The sequence below is a fragment of the Suricata suricatta genome, chromosome 13 (genome assembly GCF_006229205.1).
Source record: "Suricata suricatta isolate VVHF042 chromosome 13, meerkat_22Aug2017_6uvM2_HiC, whole genome shotgun sequence".
NCBI lineage: Eukaryota > Metazoa > Chordata > Mammalia > Carnivora > Herpestidae > Suricata > Suricata suricatta.
In genome coordinates, this window is record NC_043712.1 from 69,070,739 (window position 1) to 69,086,721 (window position 15,983).

At 43.2% G+C, this 15,983-nt stretch overlaps 1 protein-coding gene across 4 annotated transcripts in view; it reads left to right on the forward strand.

The window, feature by feature from the left end:
- TLE1 (TLE family member 1, transcriptional corepressor) overlaps nucleotides 1-8,496 on the forward strand; it is a 90,503-nt gene extending 82,007 nt beyond the window's left edge. For all 4 annotated transcript variants that reach the window (XM_029920350.1, XM_029920351.1, XM_029920352.1 and 1 more), the window contains exons 16-20: nucleotides 750-997; nucleotides 4,325-4,472; nucleotides 5,939-6,089; nucleotides 7,683-7,759; nucleotides 7,911-8,496. In XM_029920350.1, the coding sequence (XP_029776210.1) occupies nucleotides 750-997; nucleotides 4,325-4,472; nucleotides 5,939-6,089; nucleotides 7,683-7,759; nucleotides 7,911-8,018 (732 nt within the window). In that variant the 3' untranslated portion in view covers nucleotides 8,019-8,496. The remainder of the gene's footprint in view (nucleotides 1-749; nucleotides 998-4,324; nucleotides 4,473-5,938; nucleotides 6,090-7,682; nucleotides 7,760-7,910) is intronic.
- The last annotated feature ends 7,487 nt before the right edge of the window (nucleotides 8,497-15,983 follow it).

Below are 15,983 nucleotides of genomic sequence, written 5' to 3' on the forward strand. Positions count from 1 at the left end.
TAACAGTCGTCACCTCTTTTGAAATTTATGTGCGTAAAGTTTTTCTAATCTTTGAATAATAGGCCACGGTCAAAGCAGAGTGAAAGCTTCAGCTCGGTCTGTTTGGGTTGAAGGATGGCAATCACTTCTTTCAGCGGGGGAGGGTCATTTTAGGTCCCATCTTACTTTTTTAACCTGTGTGGTTTTTGATAGGAAGATGCCGTCTTTTATCAATTTCTTTGGACTGAGAGGCTTGAATATGGCAGCAGCTGTGTTCTCGCCTGAGAAAGCAGCTGTTAAATTCTTAATAAGGAGCCACGTGACTGGTGAAGACACGGTGCAAGCCTTACGTAGAGACTTAATAATGAAAACCAAAACATAGGTAGTGGGTCTGCAGTTTCCAAATAGTGAGTAACGGAGGGGGGTGAGGTCAGAGCTAGCTTTGAAAAGTGGTTTCGTCATAGAGAGGTGCATGTACACCTGCCTTGCATCCACTGATCACTTCAGTTTTTTCTATTCAGCAGGAAACTGGACGTCAGGCACCTTTCCATCCAAATGCACGTGCCCGAGCAGGCTCAGAAGTTGGTTTTATTTACCGTTTCAAAGGGGACAGTTACAATTGGATCCCAATCTTTGCAACAGAACTCTTGCTTTATTAAATAGCGTTCATGATCTACCATTTTTCAAGTCAAAAACCAAGATAACAGGGAACATGGTATTGTTAGTGCTGGCTAATGCATGATAGCAATTGAATTATGTGTATTTCACAGAACAGAGATAACTACATCCGTTCCTGCAAATTGCTCCCAGACGGTTGCACCCTCATCGTGGGCGGGGAGGCCAGCACTCTGTCCATCTGGGACCTGGCAGCTCCGACCCCGCGCATCAAGGCGGAGCTGACGTCCTCGGCCCCTGCGTGCTACGCCCTGGCCATCAGCCCCGACTCCAAGGTCTGCTTCTCGTGCTGCAGTGACGGCAACATCGCGGTCTGGGACCTGCACAACCAGACGCTGGTGAGGTGAGCAGACATGGTTTTCTAGGGAGGGGGTTCTCTCCTTGGGTACCTGGGCCTGAAGGCCTCCTGTCCCCTGTGTTTCTGACTGCACCCAGGCTCTCAGCCCATATTCAGAGTGCCTTGTGTGCCAGGCATGGAGCTCCAGGTACTGGGAGTGCGAAGACAGAACTGTGGCACTGCCCTCTGGGGGCTCACAGTCTGGCTGCTGTGCTCCATGGCCCCCACCGCTTATATTTACCCCCCTAACATCCCCATTATTCCGCCTCTTACAAATGCCAGACTTGTCCAGAAAGTATTCCTGACTTTTGCCGGGAGCAGTATGCACACCATGGATTACCTGGCAGTGGCGAGGGTTTTGGGCTTTGGCTACACCTTTGTTTGTGCAAACAGGAGCCAAGTGATAAAGGAGAACAGAAAATCAACAAAAGGACATTTGAAGAGGAGATTCCATGAACTTTACACACAAAATGATTTTATGTATTTTTTCTAAATGTTTGTTCATTTTTGAGACAGAGAGCATGAGCAGGGGAGGGGCAGAGAGAGAGGGAGACAGGATCCAAAGTGGGCTCTGCGCTGATAGCAGACAGCCGGTCGCAGGGCTCGAACCCACTAACCGCGAGATCGTGACCTGAGCCAAAGTCAGACGCTCAACCGACTGAGCCACCCAGGCCCCCCCAGAAGTGACTCATTTAGTTCATTCTCAGTAATTAAATCACCACTCTCTGTGGGTCATTCTACTTGGGAATGGGCCCGGCTTCCTGGAGTCTGTTCTCTTCACTGTGGGGACAGCTGCAGTCCTGCCACCGCATGCCCTCTGCCGAAGTCAGAGTCCACACAAGGGATGTTACAACAGTCTTTCTAAAGGGAGGCGCTAGTTAAACATCCCAGGGGAAACTGTCATATCTTTTGCTTGTTTTTTTCTATTTCATCTTCGCTCGGAACTGCTCTTTGTTTATGGTGTGATTTTAGGCTTGTGGATTCTTTAGCCCGGCTCTTCTAATGCTTTGGGCCCATGTGCCAGAGAGCAGGGGCAGACTTTACGGGTCATTATAGCAGCTTCAAACCTCCTCTCTAGAAATCCAGTGTCAGCTGAGCCAGCCTCTGTCCCTTGTCTGCACTGGGCACCTCACAATGAGCAAAATTGACAAACGTAGTTGGAGCTGATAGCCCCTTCAAACTTTAAGCCTAATAAGAGTTTGCTGCTTTTTCTTTTCTTCCTCTTCTTCCTTTTTTTTTTTTTTTAAGTTTATTTATGTTGAGAGAGAAAGCAGGGGAGGGACAGAGAGGGAGGGAGAGAGAATCCCAAACAGGCTCCACACTTCCAGCACGGAGCCTGATGCAGGGCTTGAACCTATAAACTATGAGATCATGACCTGAACCAAATCCAAGAGCCGATGCTTAGTGGACTGAGCCACCCAGGTACCTCTCTTCCTCTTCTTTTTAAAAAAAATATCTTAATAAGTAGCACTTTCAAAGTTTTAATTCTAAGTGCTTTTCAAATATTAATCCATTTAGTCCCCACTGTAATGTCTGCATTGCAATGTCTGCATTGCAATTATCCTAACTTTATAGATGAGGAGCCTGAGGTACAGGGATGTTTAAAGCTTGCCCACTCACACAGTTGGGCCTGGGGGAGATGTGATGGGGTGCAGGTGGGCTGCTCTTCTGTCTGTGCCCTGAACCCCTGCTCTGTGCTGGCTCCTAGGAGTAAGCACCTGCTGGATATAATGGGTAGTGCTTTACAAACATCTAACTCTGTGTGGGCTGGCCCTATGTGGCCAGTGGCTACTCTGTGTGAGAGGGTAGGTAGCATAGTCTGCGGAGCATCTCGAGACCCAGCACAGTCTGGACGGTCCTGGGATCTGCCTTCTAGGAGCCTGAGGTAGTGCTGCAATGTGTGGACAGGAGCCACCCGCCAAGTGGCTGCAGTCAGAAGAGAACAGCCTTTGTAGTCAAGGCGTAAAAGTCTTTCATGACTTCTAGAGAATGCAGAGGGAGGTCACTGGGTTTCCAGAGCAGTTTGATGGAAACAAGAACAAAACTTGTGAAAGCTGAATCTGGGACCGGCAGTTGGCCTGGGTGACCTGCTGGGGAAGCTTGGAGGCAAGCTGGGGTAGTTGGGCAACATGTGGATGGGACAGGGGTGGGGGCAGAGGACTAAGATAGACATTCAAAACAGCTTTTGGAGGACCAGATTGTGAAATGATATAGTTCCCACCTTGTCTCAGAATTCACAGCAAGTGGTGCTTTTGTCTTATCTTCTGTGCTCTTTAAATTCCAAGCTCAGTTTAAAAGTTTGGAGCCCTGTGGGAATAACAAGGGAAGGAGGGGGCCTAGAGGAAGGACAGACATAGAAACCTTTCTCTGGGTGTTGAAACCCCCAAGCCACTCGAATGCATCCTGCCTGGTTCACCGTAGTGATTAGGCCTGTTCTGGCTACTTCCCTGCCGGGTCCCTCTTGGCATGCAGACCCAGGTCCAGGACCCACAATCACCACCCCTGCGGTGCCTCACCTTGGCCTACCCCTCAGCAAATCCACCTTTGGCCTGGCAGAGATGTGTGCTCGGCGAATCCCTGTTGGTTGATTGTTTTTGGTAGCAGTTGTTTGACCAAAGCACAAGGTTTCCCTTTCAGAGAACAAGCTTGTGCTCAGACTCCAGACAGGGTCCTGCAAAGGTGCCCATGGGGCCACCTCAGCAATTAGCTCTGTCTCTGCTTAGCGCCCCCGAGTCAGGAGGCCATGACCCTTTGTCTCTGGGAGTCCAGATTTCCTAATGTAGTGCTCTTCTAGCACAGAAAGCAAGGTTGAGTAAATACGTGAGCTCATGGTTTGTTGGCATGAAGGGCATTGCCGTGTTGATTCACTCATGGAGAAGGGAGTGCTTCTGGACCCTGAACTTGTACTGCAGTGATGGAGGCCCACATCTTTCTTTACAGAATACATGTGGGATTTTGTGTGTTTGTCCTTTTTTTTTTAACTTCTAACACTCAAACACTTTCTCCAGACCTGGGATGAATTTTCCCTTCCAGACAGATTTGTAAGAAGACCTTTAAGAGTGTATTTAGCTTCTCCCGTATGATGACCTGAAGTGGCATTCCATTTTTTTAACACTTGGATTGCAAAAAAAGAAAATCCACAAGTGCTGTTTCCTCCTGGGGGGGGGCGGGGGGGGCAGGCAGGGTCAGGGGGAGGCTGTTAGTTTGATCTTGCACATCAGCAGACACTGAGGAGATCACACACACACACGCACGCACGAGTCCAAAACTAACAACACAACAGTGTTTACCTTGAGCTCTGGCAGGAAATCATTATTCAATCTGTTTTATCAGGCAATTCCAGGGCCACACAGATGGGGCCAGCTGTATTGACATTTCTAATGATGGCACCAAGCTCTGGACGGGCGGCCTGGACAACACGGTCAGGTCCTGGGACCTGCGCGAAGGGCGGCAGCTGCAGCAGCACGACTTCACCTCACAGGTGACGGGCTTCTCCCCACCAGGAATCTCCGTGGGGGGCGTCCTGCTCCCTCCCTTCACACCTCATGATAGAAACTGGGCAAACAGACCAGGCTTAAGTTTGAGATACTGATTAAAAACAACAACAACAACAACAACAAACCACAGACAAACAAAACCCCTGAAATGCTTAGAGTGGCTTCTAAAACCCTATCGGTTAAGACCTGCTAGTTTTACTTCTACAGGAGTTCATTGAAGGAGTTTGTTCAGTGAAGAATAGACAGTTGGGCCTGTTGGACATGTTCTCGCCATCTAATGTAGGGGTGAGAGAGGATTATTCGATTCACATAAATAGAACTTGAAAAATACGCAGGGTTATTACAAGGAGTGGAGAACAGTCACAACCGCGCTGGAAGACAATTCGTCTCCCTCGCATCGGGGAGCTTAAAGAAGGCAGCAGTGTCTCACCGGAGGCTCATTTTATTTTTCAACCCTTAGAAAATGGACTCGTGGCTGACTAGATTTATGGAGGTTTGAAGCGATATAAAATGGCAACTTTGTGGATTGTGAAGACTATTTAGATGTCGAGTACCTGAATCTAGACCAGTTCTGGGAAAGACAGTGCCGTGTTAAATGCCTGCTGTTGGTATAATTGTTCTTTTGATTACAGCTTGTTTACAACGATGTATTTTACTCAATTTCATGTCCCTGTTAATCTTTTGTTGAGTTTCTTATAGTCTTCCTCATTCCAGTCCTTTTCCAAATATATGTAGGGCACTGTTTTTGACCTGCCTTCTTAAAAAAAACTTCTTAAAATTTCAAGTATACATGAGTGCAGCGAATTGTACAAAAACCCCATTTGCCCATCACTCAACTTTAAGTTTCTGACGCATGACCAGTCTTGTCTCATGTGTCATCCCTGCCCCCAAACACTGGATTATTTTAAATATTGGCGTGGTTTTTTTCCAGTTTATTTTTATTATTTATTTTGAGAGAGAGTGCGTAAGTAGGTCAGAGAGAGGAGAGAAACAGCCCCCCAGTGCGGGGCTCAAACTCACGAACCATGAGATCATGATCTGAGCTGAAATCAAGATTCGGACACTTAACCAACTGAGCCACCCAGGCGCCCCTGCACCAAATTATTCAAAGTAAATCTCAGACACCATATTATTTCATCCATAGGCATTTCAGTTAATATCTGCAAAAGACCAGGACCACTTTAAAATGCCATATACACAGATGCCATTATTATTAAGGATGATTTCTTAATTTCATCATGTGTGATATAAATGTTCTAGGTTTTCTGATTGTTTCTTGAAGGTTTTTAACAGTGGCTTGTCTGGGTTCGGTCTCTCGTCCTGCGGACTGTTCTACAGTCTGGAGTTTGCTGATTACGTCCCCCCTCTTCTTGCTATTTTCCCCATTTCTTGTTTGTCACTCTCAGTTCATTGGGCAAAATCACTAGTGAGCCTCTTCTGCTTCCTACAGATATTCTCCCTTGGATACTGCCCAACTGGGGAGTGGCTGGCTGTGGGCATGGAGAGTAGCAATGTGGAAGTTCTTCACGTAAACAAACCCGACAAGTACCAGCTGCATCTCCATGAGAGCTGCGTGCTATCCCTCAAATTTGCTTATTGTGGTGAGTTTAGCAGAAAGGAAACAGGAGGACACCGATGGCCTCAACGGAAAACACTTGTAAAAAAAAATACAGTAGAGATCATGTCTGGAAAAAATGGTCTCTGAGCAGCTGGAGGCAATCATTTATTCTATTGTCTTAATATGTCCCTCAGAGCATAGTGATGTCTGTTTCAGCCTATTTGCGTAACAGGAGAAAGGTCAGCAGGTGATGCAGTTGCCTAATACAGTGTTTTGACACCAATTTGTTTGTTTGTTTGTTTGTTTTTTTAGTGGCAGAGTCTGGGGCAGAGGTGGAGGACAAGTAGTTACCACTCTGAAGGAGGGCAGGATCCATAGAAGTCTGAGGCAGCCACATTGAAAGTCATTATGGACTGAGCAGGATAGGGAAGTAGGGTCAGAGAAGAGAATATTTTATCTCCTCCCCCTCCGCCCCCAGACCATTATCCTCCGCAGTTAAGTAGAAGAAGGAAGAAGTTCACCTAGAGTCAAATAATTGTTCTTGGGACAGATGGAGAGATGTGTAGCCATGAGTCACTGAGCACATTCTATATGCCACATGTCATGTCTGGCATTTTATTATTATTCCTTCCTAGTCCCATTTCATCAAGAGGAGACTGACTAAAAGAACAGCTTCATTCAGTCACTGAGGACCCACTGTGTGCTGGGCTTGATGCTTCCCGCAGCATATCCATCCAGGGGCGAATGGGGTTGATGTGGCCCCTGCCACTGCTTTGACAAAACCCCGGACCACAGGTGGCTCACAGTGGAGCCCAAATTTAAAACCCGCTCTCTCTACTCAAGTTCTGGCCCAACCCCTTGGACATGATAGTTCATGATTAGAAATGCGTGGAGTTCATTTAAGTCCTGGTTGCTAATAGTATAGTAGGATTTTTTTTTTTCACGCATGCAAAAGCAAAGGGCTTTATTACGGGTTTAGGCTCGCCGGGGCCTAAACTTGGGCTCACAGACTTTACCGGCGTGGTGGATCCATGCTGAGAGCAGTAGGATTTTTTTAAATAGAGTTTATTGTCAAGTTGGTTTCCATGTAACACCCAGTGCTCATCCCAACAAATGCCCTCCTCCATGTCCATCACCCATTTTCCCGTCTCCCCCACCCCGCACCAACCCTCAGTTTGTTCTCAGTATTTAAGAGTCTCTTGTGATTTGCCTCCCTCCCTCTCCCTGTTTTTCCCCTTCCCCTCCCCCATGGTCCTCTGTTAAGTTTCTCCTGTTCCACATATGAGTAAAAACATATGGTATCTGTCTTTCTCTACCTGACTTAATTCACTTAGCATAATACCCTCCAGTTGCATCCACGTTACTATAAATGGCCAGGTTTAATTCTTTCTCATTGCCATGTAGTATTCCTTGTATATATAAACCACATCTTCTTGATCCATAATGTCAGACATTTAGTCTCTTTCCATGATTTAGCTGTTGTTGACAGTGCTGCTATGAACATTGGGGTTACATGTGTCCCTATGCATCAGCACTCCTGCATCCCTTGGGTAAATCCCTAGCAGAGCTATTACTGGGTCACGGGGGAGTAGGAATTTTAATCTTGTTGAACTACATGTTCCTTTGCTAATTCTAGGTAAATGGTTTGTGAGTACTGGCAAAGACAACCTCCTCAACGCTTGGCGGACCCCATACGGAGCTAGTATATTCCAGGTAAGTCCGCCCTTCTTACCAAGAATGACAATCTGATCACGGCATTCTCCGTGACTCCAGAAGTGAGGGTGCCTTCAGAAGCGTGGAAAGGAGCATGGCCCCTGAGTATCTCTGTTCACATTAAACGTGCGCCTGTTGTTTTCTCTTCCAGTCCAAAGAGTCCTCGTCCGTGCTCAGCTGTGACATCTCTGTGGATGATAAGTACATAGTCACTGGCTCAGGGGACAAGAAGGCTACAGTCTACGAAGTCATCTACTGAAAACATTATGTGGTTTCACATTTATAGTTGAATTGGGCCAAAATGTTTTGAATTTGTAGAAATAGAAAAGTTGTAATTTTAAAAGGAAACAACAACAACAACATGAAAACCTGCTTCCAAACCTTGACACAAAGCTATTTTGAGTCTATAAAGAGGAGGCGACTAGTCCATCAACTGAAGGTCACCTATCTATCTACCTAGACCAAACGGAGCACCGAGGCAAAGTGGACAGAGGGGCCAAGGGGTAGGCAGAGCCGGTTTTTTTTTTTCTTTCTGTGTGATCTGCCGAGATTACCTTTCTGTTCCTTGCAGTTTCCCTCAACATTCTGTGCTTGGTAGAACAGTGGTGTCTCCAATGAACTTGTTTCTCGGTTTTGCATCTTGTGAAATGTTTTTTTGTATTTTTGTTGAAGGTTAAACATTTGTATAAATTGTAAATATATTTGGTTTATTACAGTAAAGGCTTTAGTACCAATAAGTGGTTTTCCTTTTCCTTCTTTGTTGTTTTTAATCAGAGCTTTGGGATCATGGATGGGGGTTTTATAAGCAAAGTCCACACATTTGCAGAAGAAGTTTAAAAATGAACACACTTCTTAATTTATAAATATATTTGGGCATCAACTCGCATTGCACTAGAACCTAATCAACATGTCTGAGTTACCAAGAACTCAAGACTAGGAATCCTCAATCATTGAAGGTTTGCTTAAGGCAATTTTATTTGGGAAGCTAAAGTAACTTCATCAGGATTTATGTTTTTGTTAAGATACTCTTGTGATTGGAGGTCACAAATTACAGGTCTGCTTTTTCTTGGTGATTCACTAGGAGACAGAACATTCTCTTCTGAAGGCATCTTCAAATCTTTATTGTCTCCTTTGACAAGCCTCACATCTGAAGACATGTGGGTGACTTGGGTTTAGTGTTAAGACTGATGACTTCCGTTTCCACAAAGCTGTGGAATTCATTAACCTGTAAAAGAAAGGTGGGATGCCAGCTGGTTTTGTCTCATTAATACTTATTTGATCTGTTACATGGATTGACTTAGCCAACCACACCCAGCACTGAGCCCCGTTCTTCTCTTTAAGAATTTCGATGCAGCTACTAGCCATTTTGATCTTTCATCAGTCTGGTCTTCCTCTTTGTGGACAGGCTTTCATTAATTCAATCAGATGAAACCTGTAACCCTGGGCTTTTAGTAAGTTGGCCATGCCTGTTTCTTCCCAAAATTGCTCTATGGTTCACTCTTCATATACCTATTATTTACTGTTAGGTTTAGGAAATAATGGTGAAATATTTTAAACCAAGTTTCCTGGCTGTTTAAAAATAGCACCTAAGGAATTTTTAATGTTTTTGTTTTCTTATGATCCAGCAAGTTGTTGGCAGTTTGTCTTAATATTTTTTGTTTGTTACCCAGACCTTCTTGTTTTTATACATTTAACATTACTTTCTTCGCTTTTTACGAAAATAATATTTATTTATGCACAGAGTTTGTAAAATATTTTCTCTTCTCATTAAGTGAATGGCAAAGCCCTAATTACTGAAGCTGATTTCTCTCTCATCCTTTCCTTGTATAATGAAGTAGGTTTCTATATTATAGATTCTGATGACTTATTACCATAGTATTTATCTTTTCTGTTCTCTCTTTCTCCTTTCCTGCCTTACTTCCCTATTCTCTGTAATAGAAGGGGAGAAGTCAAGTTGCTAGACTAGGGACCCAACAATACAGTGGCTCAGAGACCACAGGGGCTTGTTCTCATGCAGAGGCCCCCGGCCAGAGGTGCAGCTCTGTGCTCTCCTGCTTCAGTTGTCCCTACTTCCAGCCAAGAGGGGGGGAAAGTGAACGACAAGGGAGACGGATGTGCTTTCAAGCAGGTGATTTAAGAATTTGTTCATTATTTCCACTGGCCAGGACTTAGTCACGTGGGAGACTGGGCAATGATGTCTCTTGCTTGCTGTGCAGCTGTGTGCTCATTAAGAGGAAACGGGCGCCCACATGGCTCCATCAGTTAAGCACCCGACTCTTGGTTTCGGCTCAGGTCATGATCTCACTGTTTTGTGAGCTTGAGCCCCATGCCCGGCTCTGTACTGACAATGAAAAGCCTGCTTGAGGTTCTCTCTCTCCCTCTCTCTCTGCCCCTCTCCCACTCATGTTCTCTCTGTCTCTCTCAGGATAAAGAAATAAACTTAAAAAGAGGGGGGCACATTTCAAAGGATTCCGGGTAAAAGAAATAGTTCTGTTTTCTGATGGTGCATTTTTTTCCTTCTATGCTTTCTTGTTTCCCAAGTTTCCGATACTCTTTCTCTAATGAGATTTTCTGAGGGTCTAGACCTTGTCAACTCCTCGATTATCTTGGATCTGATGAAACCACTTTCATTTGCTAGTTTGGTGCTGGAAGAGGCATTTGAGAGCTAGTCCCGCTCCTCTGCTCAGGGTGTTTGGAATCTTGGAGAATTGCCGAGACAAGTACTTCCCTACTGGTAAAATGTGAACAATTCTGTAGTCATTCCTGTTCTGGAGACCAGAAGCAGGTATGTGAAGCGGGACTGAGTAGAAACTGTTTCACAGTTGTTGGATGCGTGCAAAAGCAGTTTTTTCCTAAACTGAGATTAGGAGTTGCAGTCCTGTTTCCAGGGACTTGTAGATATGGGATTGTTGAAACTCTGGTGAGCCAAATGTTAGTAAACCCCTTGCCTTGCATATGGATTATAAATTCAGGTTCAATAAATTTGGATTCAACTTGACATTGATCACTTGTATTTGCCAAGACCCATGCTGGGTAGTTTCGCATTATCCCTAAATGTATGTAATCTTGATTTTTTTATCACTCACAGTCTTTGCATCCTGAATGTAGGTTTCTGCCATGTAGCTCTCCCATGGAATTGAGGTTCACTGGGTAAAAATTGAAATCCTGGTGAGATTAGGTTTGGAATGCCTTTTTCATTACTAGGTGTTTCCAGCACTTAAAATAAAGACAAAATATTAATGTTTTTTAAGTTTGTGTTATTTTCCAGGTGATAGGGAAGTATTTAATATAAGTTTTAATCTTTACAATGGTTGAGAAATGTGATTGTCTTTGTTTTAATTTCCCAAGCAGGCTGTAGCAGAGATCCCAGTGTGGGGCTTGAACTCACAAATCCGTGAGATCATGACCTGAGCTGAGATTGAGTCAGACACTTAACTGACTCTACCACCTAGCCGACTCAGGGGATTTTAATGTTTTATTTATTTTTGAGAAGGAGAATGGGGGAGGGGCAGAAAGAGGGGGCGGGCAGAGGATCGGAAGCAGGTTCTACACTGTGGGGCTTGGACTAAAAAACCATGAGCAGAAGTTGGACGCTCAACTGGCTGAGCCACTCAGATGCCCTGAGAGATGGCCCAGTTTTTTTCGTTTGTTTGTTTTGTTTTTAAGATTTTATGACTGGTAAGTAGCATTTGGTTCTAGAGCTGTAGAGCATTCATACAGCGATTTTTAAAATTGTACTTTTGCTAATGGCACACGAAGGTTGTGACTTTTCCAAAAGTTTTCCAACAAATCAGAGAAAGAAATCGAATTCTTAACTTCAGCGTGCTATTTCATGCCATCAGGAGACTGCTGCCTCTGTCATCAGCTTGAAATCAAGTGATGACATTCCAAACCCTCCACACTGCTGTAGATCCATAGATTGTTTTCTTCTCTGGTATCTTCATTCTTCGCTCAGCAATGAAATGGTCAGGTCACCACAGTTTTGAGCTTCCCTGAGCAAAGATGAAACTTGGGTAAGTGCTATTTTCTGCCCTGGGGAATTTAGTCTCCAGACATCCAAAGCATCTTTGCCTTCATATTTTGTCCTGGCACTTAAACAGTTAAGTGCTTGTTAGTTGGGTTCATGTTTCTAGGATGAGTTGTTCTCAAATTTTAATCTGCCTCAAAATCACCAGGATGATCATATTCAGATATCTGGGTTCCCATCTCTGAGTTTTTGAGTCAGTAGATAAGGGTGGGACCCAAGAAGTTGTATTTTTCCAAGTTCCCCACTTGGTCGTGAGGCTGCTGGTCCGGACACCACACTTTGAGAACTGCTCATCTAGATCAATAATCTTTATGGTAGAACTATCAGTGTTTTCAAAAACTATTAGAAGATATTTATATTCTCTTAAGACTGAAACTCTCCCATCTTTTAGGCTTTGTTGGTGAGGATAAAAAGTAAAATGATCATAAAACGCAAGACATACCATTTTGCAGTGGCTGTTCTTGCACTAGTCTTTGTGTGCCAGACTAACTTTTAAAGCTATTACAGTACGTCTAAATGCAAATTGGTTCTTTAAAAAGTTGCTTTTTTACTTAGTCATAACTTAATCTGAGTTACATGAGTCTCCCATCAGGGTTAGAAAACCTACCATAACGACCTAATGTAGTGGAAGCCTCGAGAATGCTTCATTGGAGTGGCGATGCATAATTAAAAGTTAAGAAGTTGTTCTTTGAAAATCGGAATATTTGCTGTGAGTAGAACAATTAAGCTGCTGACCTTATGGAATGTTGTAATTCTTCCGATTATCCTATTAGATTCAGTCAATCAGCCAGCACTTGCTGAGGATGTGACCTCGGCACAGGGCAGGGTGGCCACTGGGGCTGGTGGCTAAGGTGCAGTTATTCCAGTGAGGGGTGACTGGGGAAGAATCTGCTGATGGGAATGGAGAGGGACATGGGTGAGGCGCTGCCTTTCGGAAACCAACAGCACCAGATGGACAGGTAGCTCATAACAGCCTTGGATGTAAATTACTCATGTGACGTTAGCTGCCCGGGACAGCCAGTGGTGCCCTTCCAGCAGGTGTTTGGAAGAACTGTTGTGTGCCAGGCACTGGGCCAACGGCTTCCAGATGTTCCCACATGATAATTTTTTTATTTACAAAAGTATCCTATACCTCTGATTTCAATTTGGAAAGAACAGCAAGGTACAAAGAGGGAAAATAAACCCTATAATTGTGCCACTTAGAAATAATATTTTACCATTTTCACACCAAATATGTTCAGTATAATACAGATGATTCGGAATTGCTGACGTTTATTGGGTATTTACTAAATCCCAAGGACATTTGAGCAATTTGTGTTATCTTGCTTAATCTTCAAAAAAAAGCCCAGTGAGGTATTTACTGGGTCATGCTCATTTAACAGATAAGGAAACTGAGGCACAGATGTGAAGTGAATAGCTGGGGATCTCAAGGGTAATTGTTGGTGGAGTTGGATTTTAACCCACGTGGTTGGACTCCAAAGCCAATTGTCTGAAATCTGTTCTACTTCCTTGTCCACATGGTTTTATAATGTGTTTCTCGCTTTCTTTTTTTTTTTTCTTGTTTTTATCTTGAGGTGTAATAGACAAATAAAATTATAGATATTTAAAGTGTACAGTGTAATGATTTGATATAAGAATGTATTATGAAAGGACTATTCCCATCAAGTTAATTAACATATCCATCAAATATTTATTATTGGGGGCTTAGTGAGAACACTTAAGTTCTACTTAGCAAATTTCACCTAAAGTATCATTATCCTCAGACCCTATTCATCTCAAAAGGGAAAGTTGGTACCCGTCACCAACTTCTCCCTATTTCCCCCACTAACCAGCCCCTGGCAATCACCATTCTACTCTGTTTCTATGAGCTCAACCTTCTTTTTCTTAATTGTACATAGGTGATAGTTGATACCATGTAATACTTGTCTTTCTCTGACTTATTTTGCTTAGCTTAATGACCTCTGGATTCATCCATGTTGTCACAAATGGCAGCATTTCATTCTTTTTAAAGGCTGAATAATCATTGTGTGTGTGTGTGTGTGTGTGTGTGTGTGTGTGTGTGTGTGTGTGTGACGTTTCCTTTATCCATTCATCCACTTATGGACCCTTCAGTTGTTTCCATACCTGAACTGTTGTGAACAATGCAACAATGATATGGGAGCATGGATATGTCTTTTGAGATAATCACTTCATTTCCTTTGGATATAAACCCAGAATTGGGGTGGCTGGATCACATGATAGTTCTATTTTAAATTTTTTGAGGAACCTCCATACCGTTTTCCTTAGTGTCACTACCAGTTGACATTCCTACCATCAACAGTGTACAAGGGGCACTTTTCTCTATATCCTCACCAACATTTGTTATCTCTTGTTTTTTTGATAATACACATCCTAATAGGTGTGAGGTGATATCACCTGGTGGTTTTGTTTTCTGTTTCTTTTAATGATTAGTGATGGTAAGCACCTTTCCATGTGTCTGTTGGCCTTTTGTATGTCTTCTTTGGAAAAACATCGGTTCATGTCCTTTGCCCATTTTTTAATTGGGTTATTTGTTGTTGTTTTTACTAGGTAGTTGACTTTCTTTTTCTTTATTAATATTTATTCATGAACAACTTACAATGTTGGATTTACTATAATTTGCTCATTTCTCATTTGTTAGATATGTAGGCTATCTCAACCATTGAGAGATATTATTATAATCCTTATAAAGAAAATGTTTATATATAATTTTCTCTCCTTATTTCTGTCTTTTTCCTTAGGATTAGTCCCAAGAAATGGAATTACTACATCAAAAGATAAAATGTTATTTCAGATCTGATATACACTGTCAAATTGCTTTCCAGAAATCCTGGGCCTATTTATAGTACTCCCAGCAGAGCATGGTAATTCTAGCTTGCCTCAAGTCAACCACATTGTTCTTACTCTGAAAAGTAATTTGCTAATTAGAGGCAATAAGTGATACGTCATTTTCCCATTTAGTTTTGTTCTCCCTTGGATTTGTTCTTTGAAAAAATCCTGACGAGGTCAGTTCGTTGACCATCCAAGCCTCGTACTTGAGATATCTGTCCATTAACCGTTCCTAGGAAACCTTTCCTAGAGCCTTGATATCTTCTTTGAGACACCTAAAGTGGTTGTCCAATCTTCTCAGGATAGATGTCTGTTATAGAAAGTTAATGTGTTCTATTTTCAATATTAAGAAAATGTGTTCATTATTTTCCACCATTGTCCTTTGCTTGCTTCAAAGAGGTAATTTACAAACCCAAATGATGGTAACCTTAGTAATGAGTTAAAAGTAGGGAACTATAACTTGCTGCTATATTGTTTTTGTTGTTTGAAATGAAAGTTGCAGGTGTGATACCCTACTTGTAATGAGAATGTGAACCGGAAATAGCCCACCGGGCACGACGATGTACTCGAAGGACACCAAGTTTGGAATCCAGCACATATCCCACGTGTGATTGAGCATTTCTAAACAGTTTTAAAGCATTTGTATCTTTTTTGTTTTTTTGAGATTTTAACAGTTTTGAGAATTTAACATTGCTGGTTATGTTTTTCTTCCATTGCCACTTTAGGTCCAGTTTAGCTGACCATTGAACTCATCAGCTGGCTTTCAATTGTGAATGCCTTGGACAGAGAGTTGATGGTCTCAGGGTGGACTTTAAAAAAACTGGTACATCAGTAACCAGAACAGTAACTGAAGGCTCCAGTTAGTCTGTTCAAGCACATCTGTGTATCTTGTCAAGTCAAGCCTGTGTGTCCAGGACCTTCTGAACTGGCAACTTTCCCTAGAAATAACCACACTCAAATGTCACCTTTTGAGAAGGCAGTTTGTACTCCATCGTGAATATATACCACATCTTCTTGAGTGGATGGACCTTGAGGGTGTCATGCCGAGTGAAGTAAGCCAGGCAGAGAAGGACAGAAACCATATGTTTGCACTCATAGGTCTAGCAGGAAAACAAGAGAGACCTAATGGAGAACCAGGGGGAGCGGAGGAGGGAGAGAAAGTTGGGGAGAGAGAGGGATGCAAAACTTGAGAGACTATTGAATGCTGAGAATGAACTGAGGGTTGAAGGGGAAGGGGGAGGGGGGAAAAGAGGTGGTGGTGATGGTGGAGGGCACTTAAGGGGAAGAGCACTGGGTGTTGTATGGAAAACAATTTGACAATAAAATATTATGAAAAAAAAAAGAAAAGGC